Source organism: Phoca vitulina, unplaced genomic scaffold (genome assembly GCF_004348235.1).
Source record: "Phoca vitulina isolate PV1807 unplaced genomic scaffold, GSC_HSeal_1.0 scaffold25, whole genome shotgun sequence".
Classification (NCBI taxonomy): domain Eukaryota; kingdom Metazoa; phylum Chordata; class Mammalia; order Carnivora; family Phocidae; genus Phoca; species Phoca vitulina.
In genome coordinates this window covers 19,044,583-19,065,833 of record NW_022589728.1, presented here as the reverse complement: position 1 = coordinate 19,065,833, position 21,251 = coordinate 19,044,583, and the positions used below count along the sequence as shown (strand labels likewise).

At 37.5% G+C, this 21,251-nt stretch overlaps 1 protein-coding gene across 1 annotated transcript in view; it reads right to left on the bottom strand.

The window, feature by feature from the left end:
* Positions 1 to 21,251, bottom strand: part of PREX2 (phosphatidylinositol-3,4,5-trisphosphate dependent Rac exchange factor 2) — a 285,562-nt gene that overhangs the window by 197,521 nt on the left and 66,790 nt on the right. The window contains exons 3-6 of the mRNA XM_032421606.1: positions 20,567 to 20,689; positions 18,111 to 18,215; positions 11,546 to 11,647; positions 8,003 to 8,164 (exon numbers count right to left, since the gene is read on the bottom strand). Of these exons, the coding sequence (XP_032277497.1) occupies positions 8,003 to 8,164; positions 11,546 to 11,647; positions 18,111 to 18,215; positions 20,567 to 20,689 (492 nt within the window). The remainder of the gene's footprint in view (positions 1 to 8,002; positions 8,165 to 11,545; positions 11,648 to 18,110; positions 18,216 to 20,566; positions 20,690 to 21,251) is intronic.

The following is a 21,251-nucleotide window of genomic DNA, read 5'->3' as shown; positions in this document are numbered from 1 at the left end:
ATGGCTATGAGCATCAGATTGCTAGGTAAGAGTCAGAAGCACTAAAGTCCATGAAAATGACAATGTCAGACGAGTGAACTAGAAAATAACAAATGTGGAAGCAGTAAAACTAGCCAGGCAGATCATCAGAAGAGAGCAAAGCCTCTAGGGCAATGGTTCTCAAAGTTTAGAGTTTGGGAGACACACTTGATGGGCTTCTTAAAATTTCCAGGTTCAGAGATTGAAACTGAGTAAAGGTGGGGAAGGTCCCAGGTCATTCCAGTAAATGCTGATGCATGTGGTATTCTGTCAACATTCCAAGTAAAACTGCTTTGGAGGCTTTGAGTACCTGAATCCAGGTGCTCAAGGGCATAGTACGGCAACCCTGTGACATGGAGACTGAGGTGAGCACAGGTCTCTGCCCGAGGTAGTCCTGACTGCTCCCCAGTGCCCACAGCAGACAGGCGTTGATCACGTTAACATGCTTGCAAATACACCACATGGTCACCTGTGGTACATTTCATCACTGGTGAATATTCACTTAAACCTGAATAATGTTACATAACCTAGTTAGTATTTTATCTTCATTTTGAAAATCGATGCTCATTTTTAAATCTAGAAATCTATTCTTTGGCAAATCTGTATTTAGTCATTGAACAACCATGTATGATAAACGCCTTTCTCTAGATGAATACTAAAGTCAGGCTTTTAACATTTCTACAACACACCAAACAATGTGTTAAACATTTTCTCCTGATATAAATCTCTAGCAAGTTGGCTTCTCTGTTCGTAAAGTTTTAGGAAGAAAGAGGGAGAGAGAGAGAGGGAGGGAGAGAGGGAGGGGGGAGGGAGGAAGGAGGGAAGGAAGGAAGGAAGGAAGGAAGGAAAGAAAGAAAGAAAGAGAAAGAAAAAAGAAAGAAAGAAAGAAAGAAAGAAAGAAAGAAAGAAAGAAAGAAAGAAAGAAAGAAAGAAAGAAAGAAGGAAAGAAAGAAAGAAAGGAAGGAAGGAAGGAAGGAAGAAAGAAAGGAAGGAAGAAAGAGAGAAAGGAGGAAGGAAGGAAGGAAGGTAAAAGAAAGGGAAAGATGTTTAGTTAAATCAGCTTTGCACAGTGTTTCATGGGTCACCGTGTAGATGTTGAAGGCAGCAGATTATTTCACTGGGGAAAAAAAAAACAAAACTGAAAAAACCTGAACTATAGAAATACCTTTACAAAGATGGAATTTCATGTGACTGTGAAAAAAAATACTGCCCATGAAAATAAGCAACTTTAACAGTACAGTGATACATCACAGAGTCATAAACCAACATTTGAGAGGTAAGGTGTAAAAGAATTATTTTTAAAAAGTAAGAGGGCCTGCATAAATCATTAATTTTGAACTACCCTAAAGCCATTACACATAATGTAATATGTACATGTACATATTCAATGCAGATATTTTTAAGTAATGTGTTTACCCATATGATTCAGAGTTCTGCTGTCTTAGCAATCCCTTAAAAAATAACCAAAATAATGTACTTTTATCATCTAGATGATTTATCTTTTTTAACGTGCATTTCCCTTTAGGAAGTGACATTTATCATGTAAAATCATGCTTGTGATGAATTATATATATAGAATTAAATACAGCAAAACCCCAGCCAGGAAGTTCCATGGATGGTTCTAATCCTGACTGCTTTCATTAAATCAGGAAAGGAAGGCTGACTGACAGTTCAAGGTGAGAAGTAACCATCCACAAGTAACTGTGGCCAGGGGTGGGAGTCGACTTCATCCAGTGCCTCTCCTTCCAAAAGCTTCTCTTTCTACTCCAGCCTGTAGAAACCTATGTCATCCTGCCTCCTTCACCATGGCCCCAGCGGGTGCAAAGGGGAACTACAGTGAGGGAAGCCCATCTGTGTATGTCCTCAGACAAAACAAACAGAACCCGCAACTATGAAAATCCATTCACAGAGACTGAATTTCAAACAACGGCACAGTGTTCCACTCTAATTTGAGGAAATAAAAAATCTTGCATGGCATATATTTGTAAACCATAATCCAGAACAGGATGCTTAAGAGGATTAGAGAACATCAAAGGACCAGAAAAATGTAACAAATAACAGAACTAGGTCAGAATCACTGCTACTAACCGAAAGAGCCAAAAATATCAAAAAACAGTGAGCAGCCACTGACAATTAATACATAACTACAATATAACTATATCTGCGTTTAATTACCGCCCAACCCGCTATGTATGAGACACTGTCCTAGATGCCAGAGACTCAAGGCATGAGACATGACCCTTGTTCCCGATACTTGTGGAAGAAACAGATATGTAAACATAGAATTAAATGCAGTGTGATCACTGCAATAATACAGCATTAATAAAATGAGAGTTGGCATGAATTAACAGTGATGGATATTAGGGATAGCTGTGTGTTTATGATTATTTAGGTTTATCATTAACTACATAGTTCATACCATGCTGCGGTTTCAGGTTTCAATCATTCTCCAGGGATTTTCTTTGTCAAATTTACAAAGCACACCATTTAAGTATCACCAAAATGGTGAAAAGATCAGTGTGAAATGGATGAACAAACAATGACCTCAGTCACTAAGGCCAGGACTCGGCAGTCCGTGTTGGCAACACTCCTCACCAAAGGTCCCTCTTCCCACTGTGGGTGCCTCATGGTCCAAGATCCAGCAAGAAAATAGTAACGATTCAGAATCGAATTTGTGAAGAAGCTGAATAATTTTGATTCTATAATTTGAGGTATGTAATCAGCTGTCAATTATACAGTCAGCATTCATGAAAAACTATTAAATTTCAAAGCTCCATTGCAGAATTTAATGTGGAAGTCTGAAGAATTTTCATAGGTGGACACTAGTTAGGTGCCAAAGTATGCTTTCAGAAAATGACAACACCCAGAAAAGACAGTCAGAAGCATGTGTATTTATTTTATGGCTCCTTTTCTAATTTCCAGTATTTCTTCAAACATTAAAATCATGATTTATGAAGCACTGCAATAATAGAACAAATCTCCGCCTCTGAGCAGACCTAATAAAAATAATATTGCTAAATCATATCTGGACTATTTGAAAGGTTAAATCATTTTATGTTAACAAGTTCTCTTAATAGGTTATATAAAGGTTCATTACTGATTCTTTGCAGCTATGAGGTGGCAAAAATCATTATAATAGGAAACTATTCACTAATTATCTGACCCCATTGTTGGCTCTCCCTGCTTAACACCAGAGTCTACCTCATTCATCTTGTCAACTAAATGTTGAATGTCAATACCATAAAAACACAGACTGCAGAGAGAAGGCATAATCTTGGCAAAGATGAAAGATGACAGGAGGCCTTGAAACTTCCCCCAATCATATGCAAAGCACTGACAGATGAAGATCTGACAAGAGCTAGACCCACTCACTGTGGAAGAAAATTGACAAGAATGACAACTAGATGGGCGTTTCATAAGAGAATGGTTTCAATATCAAAGGAGTGTCTCAAGAAAATGAATGAAGCATTTGAATATTCTTTCAAAAAATCTTTTAAAACTACTAGAAAAGTTAAACATGAAATGAAGAATACCACATCATTTTATCATATGTCATAAAATGTATGCCCCCACCCACAAGAGATTCAGCATTTGATTCACTCTTTTTGAGATTCAATTTATTAACTGAAGTTATAACCTAGGTTCTGTCATATATTAGATAAAACTAATAACATAAATGTTCATTTTAATGAAGTCCCAATGAAGCTTCCCCCCTCCCACTTACAAAATTCTGTTCCCCTTTCTACGTAGATTGACTTTCAATGCTCTTTTTCCCAAACATATCCTTAAATAACAAGGGCTGTCTATAAATCAATTCTGCCTCAAGGCAGTAGACAAATTTGTATCTACCAAATCGCCTTGTAGAGAAGAAGAAAGAAACAGATCTCATCACAACCTCTGTTAGACTCACACTCATGAAGTAAGAGAACATGACTTGAAGTCAATACACTATCAGACACAAACTTAATCATATGTAAAGCAGCAAATGGATGTTAAAATGGTCTTGTACCATTATATTTCTCCATGTAAAAAGGTATCCAAGAGGTGTCAAATTTGTTTCTTTTTACTTCCTAAAACACAGTAACTATTTTGATCTTATTTTTTCCGATACCTTCATATATTATTAATTCTCCTTCTTATCTTTTAATATAATTTTTTTCAGATTTGAGAGATCTATTCCAAACAGGCCTATCATGGATGTAAAGCTGAATTACCAAGTGACATAATGCTTATTAATACTCCCTTGTCGATACAGTTCATTATGACTCCAAAGATTAGAGTTACCATTACAACACCATCAATCAGCCAAAAAGCAGACCAAGACTGAGACTGGTTCTGTTCTATGAAATGAATCAGTGACTCTGATTAAACAAACAGCTAATGAACTTCCCTTTCCAAGCACACTGATCATTGCCCTACAATTACCTTTGGTAGAATATCCTGTGCAATGTTCTATATGTTGGATAAGACATGAAACTGAGATATAATAAATTATACTAATAAAAGGCAGAACTTCAAATATGAGCAATTAAACTCCAGATCTTCTGTAATGGCAGTCACTAGGTAAATGCTGACAAAACCCTAATTTCTTTAATCAACTTACTTTTAAATGGCAAGCAATCAACTTAATCTAAAGAATTAGCTAAGTTTTTATCTGTGTAGGTATAATATTACATGGTGACAAGGAATATAGGGTTTAGAACCAGTCTGTCTATTTTCATATTAAACTCTGCCATCCATTAGTTGTAAGCACTTGGGGTAAGTTATATGGCCCTCATTTTTTAAACCTGTGTAGTGGGGATTATAATACCTCAGCAAACTGTTAAAGGCTCACCAAGTTTGCGTACAATGGAAGATCAGCCTTCCCTCAAAAGGAAAGTGGATGATTGGCAATCAAGGACCAGTGTCCTCTGTCCTAAGCAAATTTGCCCAGGCAAGACTAGAGGAATCTTAGATTTTGATCTTGAATCTTGAGTGATGTAATATAAGGGTGGAAAACATTTTTAGAGCCTCTCCATTTTAGTTAGGGCACTGATGAGCCTGCCTACCAGCTTCGGCTGCCTAGACACCCTTGAGAGTGTAGCTTTTCTATTGATTCTGTGAACTACCCCATATCTTTTTAAATTAATTTTTCTTTTAGTTTCTGTGGCTTGAAACTATCTAAACTTAACTGAAGTGATAGAACACCTCCAGTAGACAGGTGCATATATTAGACAAACAGGAACTGCTCAAGGGTAAAATCCTACCACTGAACCAGAGCTTTAAAATACCGCTCATTTGCACAGCATTTTACAGTATTCAAAGTATCTCGTTTGACTCCTGCAATAACCCACATTATATGTGGGAGAGGTCTGATGCATCATCCCCAAACTAAGGGTTAGAGTCCGGACTAGAGACGAAGTCTGCTCAAAAGTCAGGCTTTTGCACTATGTCATCTAATTTGGGAACCACAGATTTCAATCACTTGTTGACCTAAATTCCACATAAAGAAATGTAATGATCATTTATAGCACAAAATACTAGGTAGGCAAGATACCTGACAGATTTTACGATAGAAAGCCTTCATTTGATTAATGGGAAAGAAAGACCCTGGATAATTAAGTGACTTACTTGAAATAAATAATCCACCTAAAGTGGAAATAATGCAAATTCATGGTGTATCAGACTCAGATACCTATCATTCAAGAAATTTTAGTTACTGGAGCAAAGGTGTCATCCCTAAGGTGGTTGTAAAAGGTCTGCAGGAGCTCGGGGAAGTAACTAGACAGGGAGCTGTTTCCTAGCCTTAGCTCAAGACTTCTCACCTCAAAGGCTCTTTAAGGAACTCTCTGTTCTTGGTGGACATGCCACCTGACATCTGCCCTTGGCCCTGGCCTAATCCCACTAGAGCTACTCTAAACATACACAAAACTGTCTGCAAGCTGAGCCTTGTTTGCAATTCAAAGAAAGCTCTTTATCCCCCTTGTTTGCAATTCAAAGAAAGCTCTTTATCCCCCGTCCCTCCCAGGGCCTGCATTCATCCCATAGAACTATCCCTTGGTCCTGGGCACCTTTGGAGTCCTATCAGAAGCTTCTCCTAAGCTTCCAGGAAGGGACCAGGCCTGAGTACTATAATAGCTTTCCCCACCTCTCTCCAAGGCGGTGGACTGAGATGGGGAATCAGATTCTTATCACAAGTTGCCAACCAGTTGGCTGAGCCTTCCTCCAAGCTGCGTTCCCTCAACATCCCAAAACTCCCCAAAGCAGCATGGCTGTGCTGTGTCTTATGCAATCATATTCAAATCCTACCTCAGTAGAATCTGCACTGCTGCCCTTTTTGAGACCCAACACTCATATGATCTCCTCTGTGCATGCTAGAACTGTAGTCATATCTGATTTCCTGCAGCCCGTTTCCTCTGTCCCGATGCCCCATTTTCCTCTTGCGCTCTGTTTGCTGTAAATACAGTGAGGCTGGTGAGATTGAGGCATGCACTGTTACGGGCTGTATATGGACATAGTATGATCCACACACATTCTTCCTTTGAGTAACTGGCATGCCCAGTGCAAGAAATATCAACACTTTTTAAAGAATCTCTTATTTCTGCAGTAGACACAATTTTTAGGATATACCTGAGGAGGAACAAAATTATGACAGATTCCATTTCCCTAGAGTACCGAGAAGAATCTGTGAGGTTTCGTTTTGGGAAAAGGCCTGGCAGATATCAATGAGAAACCCTGCAATGTAAAGCAAGTTCGGTTTTTCTTCCAATGCTCAAGTGACAATAGAACAACAAAAGCAAACTTCAGTCCATTTTTCTCAACCCAGCAGGACAACCACTCCCCAGGAAAGGAATTATCAACATGAATCAATTGTAAAACACACAACCATTTTAATTGACTGAAATAAGTAGCATTCATGCTGAAATACGAGGTCACCCTGGACACTTGAAATGAAAGAATATAGATGAGGAGAAAGCTTAGATCCCAGCTAGCATTTGAAAAGTTTCATGGTGAAGGGTGGGTAAATAGGGGAATTCCCGGAGGTCAACGTTTGAGGTTTCTTTGCAGATCTGAGTGGGTATAATTTTAGATCTAAATGGAAACCAACATATTGAAGATATGAAACAAATCAGTCAATTATAACGTCTTAAAGATAAAAAGCAATCCACTTGACTTTGTGTGATACATTATTTAGTTGGAAACATTTTAAATCTTCTTTATACCTTTAAAAAAAATCTTAATTGCTTACTTTATAAAAATAAATTATACTAGTTGAAAACTCATGCTCTTCTCAATTAAGCTAATTTAAAGACAAAATTTTAGTTTGTGCTTTATATAGCACTAAAATAATACGGGGCTCCAACCCCATGTACTAATGGGGATTCAAAGTTACCATAGATGAAAACATATTACAGATTCTGAATATCACTCTTCGTTTGCTTTATCATTTAAAAAAATCTTTCTCTAATGAATCATAAATCCATAAAACTTACCGTCTTGAATGGACCTTAAAAATCACATCATAGACGGTTCCTTCATTTAAGAAATGAGGAAATTCAAATTTAGAGATTAAGTGAGCTTAAAACGAAATTCCTCATCAAACACCTAATTTAGAATCTGAAAATAACAGTATCATAGAACACATACAGAGCATTATTCCCCGTCCTTACTCTCTCCAGTATTCAGGCTATGTACTTATTGACCAAAGGCAGGCAGGAAAAAGGATAATCAAGATGCACAAATACTGAACTACCAAAGCTTATAACCCACACAGTATTAGATGGCTCTATCACAAAGCTTTCAGGTTGATGTTAAGTCAATTAACTGCCACTTTAAAGATATTTAAAAAATAATAATGACAGCACTTTTCAGAAATGGTTACAGCTCTCTGACATTATCTGGGAAAATGACCATTTATGGTACCATCCAATGTCCACAATTCTACACACAGCATAAGATGTAACAAAACTATTTTAAGCTCCATTGTTGAGTAGAGTGAATGTACCTCCCAGCCTTCAATGTGAGACTGCCATTCCTCTAAGACTTCTAACTTCTCCATCTGCCTCTTGGCCTCATTTATGTTAGAACAGACAGCTTTCATAGCTTGGAGGGCTTCCATTACTGCTGCGTAGTCACTGTGTTTCCTTGGAGTCCGCTTCAGCAACTCCTGTTTATACACAAAAAACAAATCACGCTTGATCTTCAGCTTTCTGGTACAGCAGGTTCAGACTGACCAGGAAATGAAAACTGCAGAAATCGTGAGAGCCACTTGCAGAAGTGACATCACAAACTCCACTAAGATTAAGATTAAAAAGGAAAGGTTGAACCAATGGATATGCGTCACTCTGATACACATCTTGCAGCTCCTTTAATTTTTGGCCTTTAAATTATTTTGTTTTCAGAAACTAAATTAGATTTCTCCTTTCAAATTGTCAAATATCTCACCAGCAGCATGTAATTTTTTGTCAGATTGACCTCTGTTCCAACAGAAATATAACTTTATATGTCTTCTTAAGAGTCTTTAACAGAACAGTAAGCCTTTAAATAAATATGTCCCATAATTTCAAAAATAATTTAAATGCCTTATTTTCTAATACACTTTTGAGAAACTATAAAAACATGTCAGAAGTAAAGCAAAATTTTTAAATAATGTCTTACACTCTAGCAAAATAAATTTGTAAGTTCCACGATACTCCATCACTAAAGGAACAATTTATGCTATTTTCACCAATAACTTGGGTTCATTTTCTGCAATGAATGAATTGCCATATGCCCCTCAAGAGCTTTTTTTTGTTTTGTTTTGATTTTGGGGTTTTTTTTGGCATTTTATGGTTTTTTCCATTCAGGATATCAGAGCAAGAGTGATCTTTAATCTTTTAAATATATTAAAAGGTTTTGTTTGTTGTTTAGAAGCACAAAATTAAACATCTTCAGCCACTGTCTAGACAGTTGTGACCACATTGCTTTTTAATTAGTCATTTGTTTCTTTACTACAGTTGCCATCATCATGTAACTAACACAATTACAGAAATCCTGAGGCAAGTCTTTAAAAGAATTTTCTTAATTCTTAACATACAGTGGGAAAATATGCAGTTGTTATACTCTCTTGAGGTCTGTTACTGTTGAAAATTCTGCCATACACTTTGACCCCGCATTCAGTATGTTTACACTCCGTTCTGTAGAGCTAACACCCAAGACAAGATTTAAAAACTTATGTTGGATCACAAATCCATAAAAGAGATATGCTGGCTTCTCTAAAAATTCTAAAGTGTAGAAGTATTTGTAAATTATGTGAAGTGGTCAAGTCAGTCTACAGACTATGATTTGGGGCCCTATGCAATTGTGCCCAATAGGTATCTGTGGAGTTGAGACATGAATTTAGGTAATGTGAAATAGCAAGATAAATGACTAGTCATAATCTTTTGTTAGTTGCTTTCTATGAACCCTGTGCTGGTTGGCCAAACCAATAATTTCAAGTTCCACAAATACGACCTTTTCTTTAACACACAGCCTAACCCCCTAATGGTTTTCTCTGAATAAATAAAACCACCCAAAATCAAAGAGATTATCAGCACAATGGTACAACAACAAAAAAATTATCAACACCAACTTATCTACTACACAAGTAAATAGTTTCTTCACGTTTCTTTGTGAAGATAATCATCCAAAGAGGGGGAAAGATGTCATCTTTCCACTTCTCGAAGGTGCTCTGAGTTGATCTTTTTCTTCCGAAGCAAAGATGTGTCCATGATTCTTTCTTTTGAGAGGTCAGCTCAGCCAACCCCATCCGGTGGTCGTCCCTATCCAGAAGTGATTTAGAACGACTACCTAGCATGATGTGTTTCTCTTAATATCACTATCCCTTCTGACTCTTAAAACAAACAAATGCCTGGGATTCCAAAATCAGGTCCAGGAATAGCTGAAGCGATCTGAGTCACCAAGTCAGGAGTCTGAAAGGACTCTCAGAAAGATAGGAGTCAGGTTTGCACCACACTTCCTGACCTTCTGAAGACCACACTAAAGCTCCGAACTGGAGAACTGGAGATACCCATATTAGCTTCTCTCTATGGCTTAACCAAGCAATTTTAACTTGCTTTTTAATAAGGAGAAATTGTTTTCAAAGAAATTTTAACAAAAACCCAGTTATGCAACTCACGGAAGTTGTAGTTAAAAAAATGTATTTTTAGCTCAAATTCCTTACATTTGTTTCTCAAAAAGTAAATCAATAGAAACACCAGTTAATATGTGCATAGCATATTGGAGTATTTTAAAAATTTAGAGAGCAAGTAGTAGTTAATCTATTAAAATAAATCAGAATCAAATATATTTGAGTAATAATAGCTAACATATGGAGTACATGCTGTGCTAAATGATTTGCATAAAACAGTTCAATTATGGGGTGCCTGGGTGGCTCAGTTGGTTAAGCGACTGCCTTCGGCTCAGGTCATGATCCTGGAGTCCCTGGATCGAGTCCCGCATCGGGCTCCCTGCTCGGCAGGGAGCCTGCTTCTCCCTCTGACCCTCCCCCATCTCATGTGCTCTCTCTCATTCTCTCTGTCTCAAATAAATAAATAAAATCTTAAAAAAAAAAAAGAAAAAAGTTCAATTACTATTTTTATGTAATACCTTTTCCATATGCATATATATGTATATACACACATACACAAACAGATATACATATCCATTATACACATTCTTGCAGATATATGCTACAATTCCATCATCATTATTTCTGTTTCATTAATAAAAAGCCAAGGTTTTAAGGGGTTAGATTATGTGTTCAGTCACACAGCTAGTAAGCAGAATACTTAGGATTTGAACTCAGAGCTCATGTGCTCAACCACTATCCCAAACTGCCTATCCTGCTGTTATAGTTCCAAAACCACCATTCCCAGAATTGCTATTCTAATCTATTCGCATGCTTTTGCGGTACAAGCATAATTAGCACATTATAATATGTTTTTCATGATAACACTTTTGGTCATTGTAATGAGGCAATGGGCCTACGACCATTAATGGGACATATCCTGTCATCCAGAGGCAGCATTTGCTTAGCACTGTCATTCTACATCCTATCATTTATTGTCCCACGTGACCCATACCATTCCCTATAATACTGATTTAAAAATCAAGCTCTGAAATTATGTAATTTTCACTTTAACTTCATTAGCATCAAGAAGACACCAATGTTAGGGGAAGTCAAAAAATACACCAACAGTAGATTTACTTAAGATAAAGAACCCTGTAGATAAAATGCGATATAAACTGGTCATGAGGTACTTAATGGGATCTATCTTGAAACTAATACATTTACTCTAAATAAAACTCAAACGAGTATGTTTTCTACAAAGAGCACTAAAAGTCTCTTTTCCCAAAAGATTTGTTTCCTAATCCATACATATGTGACAAAATAGCTATTTTCCCTAGTAACCATGATCTGCCCTTTCTTTAGAAAATCAGATTATTTAAAACAAAAATTTTTTAAAGATCATCAGCAAAATATGCAGGTACAAGGAAAATACTACAGTGAAATAAACACACAAAATACCTTCAAAAGGAGAGGGTACTTGCAAATTCTTTGTATTGGTGTTACTAAATATCCTTCCAGGGGAACATCTGTGTTCTTCCGTCCTCCAAGTAGCATGCAGTTCTGCAGTGGAGATAAAAATAATTAATTATGATTTTTTAAACCTGAAGCCATGAAATTTTCTTCTATCATAAAATCTTCTGCTAAAACTTGTGAAAGCCTATCTCTATACAGTTTCTTTCTCTGAGATGAGCCCTTGCAATCACAAATACCATTTACAGAAGACAAAGAGAAGTATTTTTCCATTTCGTATTAGTTATAGAAACCAAAATATGTTTTGAATATATATCTTGAATATTAATTATTATATATTCTCCTGACTATGAAGTCTGAGGAAAAAGAGATAGGATAGAGACGGAGGAATAGATAGATGAGTGGGTAGATGGATGGATGGATGGACAGACAGATGAATGGACTGATGGATGAATAAATAATAGACACAAAGATACACAGATCAATCCTACTTATAAAGGGAGTTGTGTTGTAGTTGAATTGTGGTGTTGTGTTGTGGGGTAAAGAGCAGGCCTAGAGACAACTGGGTTCTATACGTGCTTTGCCACTGACTAGTGATGTAACTTGGGTTGATTTCAGAATGCTAGTTTTCCTGCCTGTAAACTTGTCAAACTGTCATGTTTCAACCAAGTGATTGCTAAGTCACTTTCAGCTATAACACCTCACCAATGAAACTGGCCAGCCAATCTCAGAGAAGGAGGTCAGATATGATCCCCAGAGAGGCAAGATGAATGGAGAAATCTCAAAATCAGCAGAGTAAGATGAAATAGAAGAGAAAATCAACTCTGATTTAAAAAAAAAAAAAAAAAAGCCTATATCCTCTGAAGCATCTGGTCTTTACTTTATAGTTTGACCATCAATAAAAAAAGATTTGAAACTTGTGCCAAATCCTGCTTCTGCAATGTCTATCAGAGTAACTGGCAAAAAGAAAGCAGTCAACAAGTACGTAGTAAAGGGAGAAAAGGGCCCCTCAAATATCATACTGATGATTCATCAACCTTTAGACCACCATTTTAAGACTACCACTGTCCTATATTCATTGAGAAGAGAGACCAAGTGCTGAGCAGGAAAGGATGAAAAGGAAAGACTGAGCACAGCAGAACAACCGCCCCACTGTCCTGAGCAACTTGGCTTTAGCAGCAATTTGTGTACTCAAGTCAGCAAAACTAACACCATGACTTTAACTTCACCCAGACACTTTAGAAGACGGGGCAGCAAAGAAGTGTTCTGACTCAAGCATGCTCTTTGAAGGCCTCATCCCCTATTGCAATCAGTTTATCAAAATATTCTTTCCAACTCTGCATGGTATTGTCCCCAGGGGAACCATATGAAACACATCTGTGTACATCTCACTATATTTCCAGTGATGTTTCAGTATCCCTACACAAGTTAGCACCCCTTACAAATGCGGCCACCCCCTTTACCTAGCTCTGGGTTGAAGCACCCTAAGAAATTCATGACAGCTTAACACACTGTTAATTCCTTGTCTAATAGTACGGTATAGATTATGAACTGTCTTCATAATAGCAGAGGTTGGTTGCCACTTTAGACTGGCTTATGAAAGCCAGCTCTCTCCTAATGTGTACATAAAGAATGTCTTCTCCCTGAGCTCCCAGAGATTTCCCTGATGATGACAACTTATTGAGGTGGCAGCATATCCAAGTACTCCAAATAATACCACCACCAAATCTGTAAACTCTTACCGGTTTTCCCAAGGGTGATTGTTATTATCCCCATTTTATGGAGATGGAAAATGACACCAGCAATATAATGAATTTCCTAAAGTCATTCGGGTAATTAGTGGTCACTGAGTGCCAGGGCAGGAATTATAAAAGCCAGGTTTGCTACCAGACTGTGCTGTAGGATCATCTAAAAACCAGCACTCCTCTGAGACTACTGGCAGGGCTTGACACAATTCAGTCAATAAACTAGACCAAGGCAAACAGTCAGCTCTGCTGAGAACTAAATGGATTCACTAAGACGACAAAGCTCTAACACTTTATATAAAGGGCCCTAAAATTTTAGTGGCATAGGAGCTTCTTCTGGCTGTGGCAGAGAAAAGGGATCAGTAAATCCTCTTCCCAAAAAACAACTAATACTCAGCAAAATTGTCAAAGATATCAATTTCAGGGCTCTGGAAATCAACTAAAGTCAAACAAAAAATTGAGATGTGTTTATTCATGAAAAGCTGCTGAATTTTCAGGTAAGAACGGTGGGAGTCTATGGCATCCTCACCTGAGCTTCTCCCACCTTCCCCCTGCCTCCCCCTCCCCCACCTTCCCCAGCGCACCCTGAACAGTGGCTCTATTGCAGTGGCCCCATGACAGGGGCCCTGAAAGCCTGCTTCCAGATGGGGCTGCAGAGAATAAAAATCTCACACCTGGGGGTGTTGCCAATAAAATTAGCACACTCCATAAGAAAAATGGAGAATGCCCACAATTCTGTTAGCCTGAAATTGCAGCCCTCCTTGGAGCAGGTGCCAGACTGTGCACATGCAGAAAACACCCAAGGGGGGGGGATCCCCAGGGAAAGAAAAATCCAGATCTGACTTGAAAACTGCCTGCCCTCTGAATGTCTCCCCCACCCCCCAAACTCACACATAGATCCACAGACAAGACAATTAACTGACAAATCACCAACTGAACTAAGTTAAACAGTCACTGGAGTGACCCCTAAAAAGAAAGGCTAAATTATAAATCAAAAACCTGAGTAGAGATAACAGCTGCACATACAAGAGTCACAGGTCCTCAAATCAAGTCCAGGAAAGTTACTAAAAACAAAACAAAACAAACAAAAAACAATAACCAACTTCAGGAAATAGACTTGATAAATTAAGATGAATATTGTTCTTAGAGCAAACACCGCCCCAAAAAAAACTAAAAAATATAGTTTAAAAAAATCAACAGAGGAAGTAAAATAGTACACTAAGGAAGGTAAAGGAGGAACAGAGGAACAACAACAACAAAAGAAAAAAACACATACAGAAAAAAACGATAAAATGGTACATGTCAATACAACAATATCAATAATTACATTAAAGATCAATGAATGGAACACTCCAATCAAAAGGCAGAGATTGTCACGCTGGATAAAAAAGCAAGATCCGTAATGATGTACTATACATTGGCTAACTGAATTTAAATAAAATAAAATTTTTTTAAAAAGCAAGATACGACTATATACTGTCTTCCAGGGGCATGTTTTAGATTGAAAGACATAAATAGTTTGTAAGTAAAATAATGGAAAAAGATATAACATACAAACAGTACAAGAAGTGTCATGGCTATAATAATATGAGGCAAAATAGACTTTAAGAAAAGAAATATCCCTAGGGACAAAGAAAAACATTTTATGATCAATAGAAATATAAATACAAGCACTTTCAATGAATACATATTTAACAACAGAGCCCCAAAACACTTAAAACAAAAACTGACGTAACTGAAAGGCAAGACAGACAATCTAACAATTATACCTATAGATTTCAATATCCTACCCTCGGTAACTGACAGAACACCTAGAGGAAAGGACAAAGAAGACAGAAACAGCACTATGAACAAAAATGACCTAACATTTATAGAACACTCCGCCCAACAGCAGCAGAATATGCATAGTTTTTAAGCACACATGGAACATACAGAGGAAAAAAAAAAAAAAACTCCAGGACAGACCATATGCTAAGCCATAAAAATGCCTTAAAATGATTTAAATATGTTCTCTGGCCAGAATGGAATTAAATTTAAAAAATCAACTACAGAAAGAAATTTGGAAAATTCCAATATTGGGAAATAAAATAACAGAATGTTAAAACTGATGATTCTAAGACTTTACCCTACCTGCAAGCTCAAAAGTTAACCTGCCAGAGATTTATGGGTGCTGGAAGAACACATGAAACTCCTAGGCCAGAGCTATAGGACTTTTTTTTCCTTATAGCAATAGCAGTAGCCAGAGTATCACTATTTTGGGGCCAGTTTCCCACGGCTCAGTTCCCACATCGCAAGACAAGGAAGACCAGGTGGCCCATGCACATGGACACCAGGAGAGGAGACCTGAAGCAAAGAAACGTGTATCTTTCACGAGGGCAGCCGGCGTGACTGCCCGCCTCTTAGGAGGAAGAGAATATCTCTACCTTCTGAGGCTGTTCGTGATATAAACATCCTTTAAAAGATCGGCCAGAACAAAGGCAGTCAGTTCCTCTGCTCAGAAAATGTGCAGGGACACAAGTCCCATGCAGAACTGCCTTCCAAGACAAACTCCAAATAAAGAATAGACTAAAGATATTACAAAGGAAACTAGACATTCTCGAAAACTGAATGAAAATGAAGACACATGTCAAATTTTATGGAATAAAACTAACGCAGTGTGTAGGGCAAAATTCATAGCTTTAAACACCTATATTGGAAAAGACAAAAAGGTCACAATAAAAACTCTTAACAAACTATGAATATATTAGAACTTCTTCAAGCAGAAAAGGACATCTGCGAATAAACCTACAGCTAACATCACATTTAATGATGAAAAACTGATTTCCCCCTAAGATCAGAAACAAGGCAGGCATGTCTGTTCTTATCACTTCCATTCCATTCTTATCACTACATTACATTGTACTGGTTCTAACCAGTGCAAAAGCCCAGGTTAAAAAAAAAAAAAAAGACATCTATATTGAAAAGGAAGTAATAAAATTGTCTTTACTCTCGGATGACACGATCCCATATGTAAAATATCCTAGAGAATCTACAAAAAAAAACTACTAGAACAATACATGAATTTAAACCACAGGACACAAAAATATACAATAAACAAAAATAAGTAAAAGTCAAATGTTTATATGGTAGCAATGAACAATCCAAAAAAATGAAATTAAGATCATTCCAATTACAACAGCATCAAAAAGAGTAAAACACTTGGTAATAAACTTCACAAAGTATAAGACCCAAATACAGACTTCTTAAATATAACAAAAACATGCTCATATGGAAAAAATTTAATAAATCGGACTTCAACAAAATGTAAGAATTTTGATTTTCAAAAGATAACATTTTTAAACGAACAAACCACACTGGGTGGAAATATTCACAAATTATATATCAGATACAGAAGCTGTCTCCAAAATAAAGAACACTTATAGCTCAGTAAGATAAACATCTCAATTTAAAAATGGACAAAAGATTTGAATAAGCATTTCACCAATAGGATATGTGGAATGGCTAATAAGAACCTAGAAAGCATGCCTGATATCATTGGCCATGAGAGAAATGCAAATAAAAATAACCTTGAGATAAACTACACATCCACTATCACAGCTATACTTGGAACTGGTAATACCATGTGTTTGCAAAGATAAAAAGAAACTGCAATCATCATACATTGCTGGGGTATATGGCACAGTCACTTTGGCAGTTTCTTAAACATAAACTTACTGTGACCTAGCAGTTCCACTCTTAGCATCTACCCAAGAGAATGAAAATTATTCACACAAAAACTTGCACGTGAATGTTCATCTCAGCATTGTTTATAAAATAGCTCACAATGGACATTTCCTGACTTTTCTGTACTAATAAATATCTCTCTCTGAAATGATCTTCAAGGTCCATTATTAATCATACTTGCTTGCTGACCCAATGTTCATACACTGGCAAATAGATAAACAAAATATGGTATATCCATACAATGGAATACTATTCAGCAATAAAAATGAATGGCATATGGATATATGCTATAATGAGGATGAACCTCAAAACATTTTACTCAGTAAACGAATCCAGGCAAAAAAGAGTACATTGAAGGATTCCATTTATATGAACTATCCAGAAAAGGCAAACTATGGAGATCGAAAGTAAATCAAATGATTGCCTAGAGTTCACGGTGGTTGCAGAGTGGGCGGTGAACAAGCATGAGGGACTTTTTGGGGTGCTGGAAATCTCTATAACTGGTTAATGGGGATGGTTGCTCCACTCCACAATTTGCTAAATATTATTGAATTGTACAATTACGATGTGGTCCTCACTGGCAATTGTCCAAATTACTACTAAAATATGCATTTTGGAGAAATTAAATATATATTCTTGTTCTTTCTGTGAAAAGTGAATAAGGAATGTATGTAGAAGAAAGGTCAATCTTTAAATTTCTTTTCTACAATACCCAGGATCTGTTTCCTTCCTGTGACCGCCCCACTTACAGCTCTCTTAGCAAAAGTAAATGAAACCCTAGGGAGCTGAGGGATATAAAAGTGATGATGAACTCTGGCATAAACGTCTTCTCGCACTAGGAATCTGTGGTTCTCACAAACAATTCATAGTCAACCAGGAGAGGGCATTATCAGTGTTTTCCCATGCACAAGCTTCTGCCAACTCTCCCTTCTTACATTTATCAAAGGACTCTAGTCTCCTAGCCTGGACACATTTAGAGCATTGCTCCACGAGTAGTTTTTACACCACACTGACGCTAGTCGTTGGCTCCTTAGTGAGCCTATCAACAAATCACAGCATATGGTAACACTTAAACATATACTTACCAAAAGAAATGTGCGGATTGTTCTTATTTTGTTAAGTTCAAGAAGCAATTTTTGTGCCTTCTCATGGTTACTACAATATTCATCGTAGATACGAAACTTGTCTTTCTGTGAATTCGAATAAGGGTAAGTTAGAGTCATGTTAGTAGCCATTTGGAAAGATTAACCTGTGTGATGTTTGTGGACAAGCTTTATGTGTCCAAAGTGTTTACTATATTTACTATATTTTGGGAGCTCTACAGTTTATTTATCAATTTTCTCTGATCCATGAAGAACAGCCTAGGAAAAAAGATAGCTTATATTAACTAGAGTCCAATATGATGTATGCAATAATAAGTAAATGAACCAAACAGTAGCAAATTACAGAGAAGAAAGTACTTAGCTTTCCTGAGAGGATTCAGATACAGCTTTAAAAAAAAAAAAGTAGTATCTGAGCAAGGTCCAGAGAGATGAATCAATCCATCATTCCCAGGCAGGGAGAGGGAAGGAAGCATTTTAGGGAGAGGGAAAAGCATGTGCCAGATCATACAGGAATAGAGAGACCTAGTACCCTGTAGTTTGTATGCACCAATCTGGACAGTTGTGTTTATGACGGACATGGACAAACAGGAGAATATCAAGCAAAAAGTGACTAAGATAATAATGGACTTTGGAGACACTACACATGAGAGGTCATTTCAAACAGAGATATTTGTTAGTATAATAAAGTAAGGAAATGTTGCTCCTTTCAGATAGCTGTCATATTGTAACAGACTTAAAACTCTATGTAACTCCAAAGCACAAAACTAAGACCCCTGGGTAGAAATTGCCAGGGCAATCAATGATGGGCAATGGTAGGCAGATTCAGGATTAACATAAAGATTCTCTAATGCTTGGAGCTGTCACTAAAAATGATCAAGTTAGGAACAAAATAAACAACCCTCAGATTTGCAACAGAAGAGGTACTTTCAAAAAGGGAGTAATTTCACGATCATGATCTCTAAGTGTCCTTCCATCATTAGATTTTCTCTCAGTGGCTAGGATTAGTATCTATCAAAGCAGTACCAATAAGAGGAAGACACAGAAAATGTATCGATCAAATATTGGAACAGAAGTGTGTCCTCTGAAATTTCCAAGACATGCATTTGGAAAGCAACACTGAGTGCTATTTTATATAGCCAGTAGAAAATATACTGAATTACTTATTTCAAGAGATGGTATGACCCAGAATGAAACACACTTCAAAAATAGTTTAGCTAAATTCATGGATGACAGATTCATAGTGTGTTACTGAGGAAATGGATGTCAGGGTGCAAGATTCCCATGTGCGGCCCTGGACTAAGAAAGCAAATGCTCCAGCTGGCAGAAGATTTGAATTCTTTCATGAAAAGGAACAGTCTGGATTAAGTGGACACAAACATGCATGGTTTCCAGTCATGCCCAAAGAAAGCATGGCTTGATCTTGATCTTCCTATGCCAAGGAGCTTCTCTCCATTTAGTATTAATTACCTTTATGAAATATTTCCTGATTATAAAAAGAACATATGCAGCGTCTGCTCACTACATATAGAAATACAGACCTAGAAACTACATATCATTACCTTTCTAAAGGCTAAACAGAAATAAAAATAAACAAAAATTGATTTCTATGATAAAATACTCTTACGCATTTTTAAATAAAAGATTAATTACACAGCATTTTGGTAAAGAAAGGAATTCAGGTGGGTATTCCGAAAACTAGCATCAGTGGAATGGTATAAATAGCAGCACTTTTTTTTTTTTTTTTTGGTATGAATGCCCTTTAGTTCTGAAAACAATTTTCATTTTACAGGTGTCTTTTTACTTTATAAATCAATTGCACAAATAATTTCAACTACCATGTCCAAAGAGATGGAAATGATCACACGAGCATGACGTGTAAGAAACAACTGAGGACTGGCTGGTTTTTCTTCTGCACCACTCAGTACAACCTTCTGAGAAACCATCCTTGAGAAACACTGAGACTCAGGCATCTGTGTACCTAGAGTGACACGGCTGATTCACCTGCAGGCTTGTCACCAGTCGATTAACAAGGGAACATTCTGACTCACAAAAGGCTCATCACGCCATTATAAGAGTAAGGATTTTCTGCCTCAAAAGGGATATGCTCTACGTTTGAGAGAAACATAAAAATCCATTCATTATGAACAGCCTGAATATTCATTAGAATTCAAAGCTACAGAGGATGCGAAGAACTAACTTGTTGGGAAAAAGAAAAGGCTGTTTATTCTTCACTGAATAAAATGGATGATGTGAGAGGCCCTCACCCCTTTTCTGGCTCTCAGTGGAAGGTTTCATTGGCCTTAAAAGACCCCAAACTTTTGGTGTTACATTTTACTTCTAATGCTGAATTCTCACATTCTACTGTGCCAAAAGCTAAACCTTAAAATCGGGAGTGGGGGTGGGGAAGAGCTTTTAAAATAAACAGAAATTGATCCTACAAAGTGAAGAAAGCAGGTTCCCACTTCTTGTTGAGCATTAGGTTCTGGATGTAGGCATTCTTCCACGACTTTTAAAAATTCCTTATGTACAGCGAGGATATCTTCAATGTTTGAGAACAGCATCTGCAAATAAATGTAAGTAAGTGCAATAGTGAAGCAGTTTAAAAAAAAACAACAACAACAAAACCCCCACAAAACTCCATGAGAGTACAGCATTCTCTCTCCAAGCTGAAAACTTTGGGACATAGCTATCCTTCCCACCTGCCCGGAGGGCAGAGCTCCAATTTTGCCTGGACATCCTTTCCACTCCCACACAACTCTGGGAACCAGGAACCTATTCCTGGCTCTCAGGAAAAGCCTGAGTGACTAAATCCAAGCATGACAGTCCCCACCCCATTAGTGAGAATGGGTGGCAGATAACCTAGTACAGGCGGATTTGCTGGCAGGCTTTTGGGGGCAAGGGCTTCTTTGCTCTCTGGAAGGGCATCCTGGAATGGACAGCCCTCTTCCCCTCTGGAAAGGGGCTGTGTCTTAAGTGACAGCTGGACAGCGACAGGGTCAGCGGCGAGAGGAGCCAGACAAGGGGCAAAGTGGATAACCTGGATGGCAAAGTGAAGAGCTAGACAGAACCTGGCAAACTTATTGATCTCCCTGAGTCACAGGTCCTGAACCTTCTCTTCTGTCT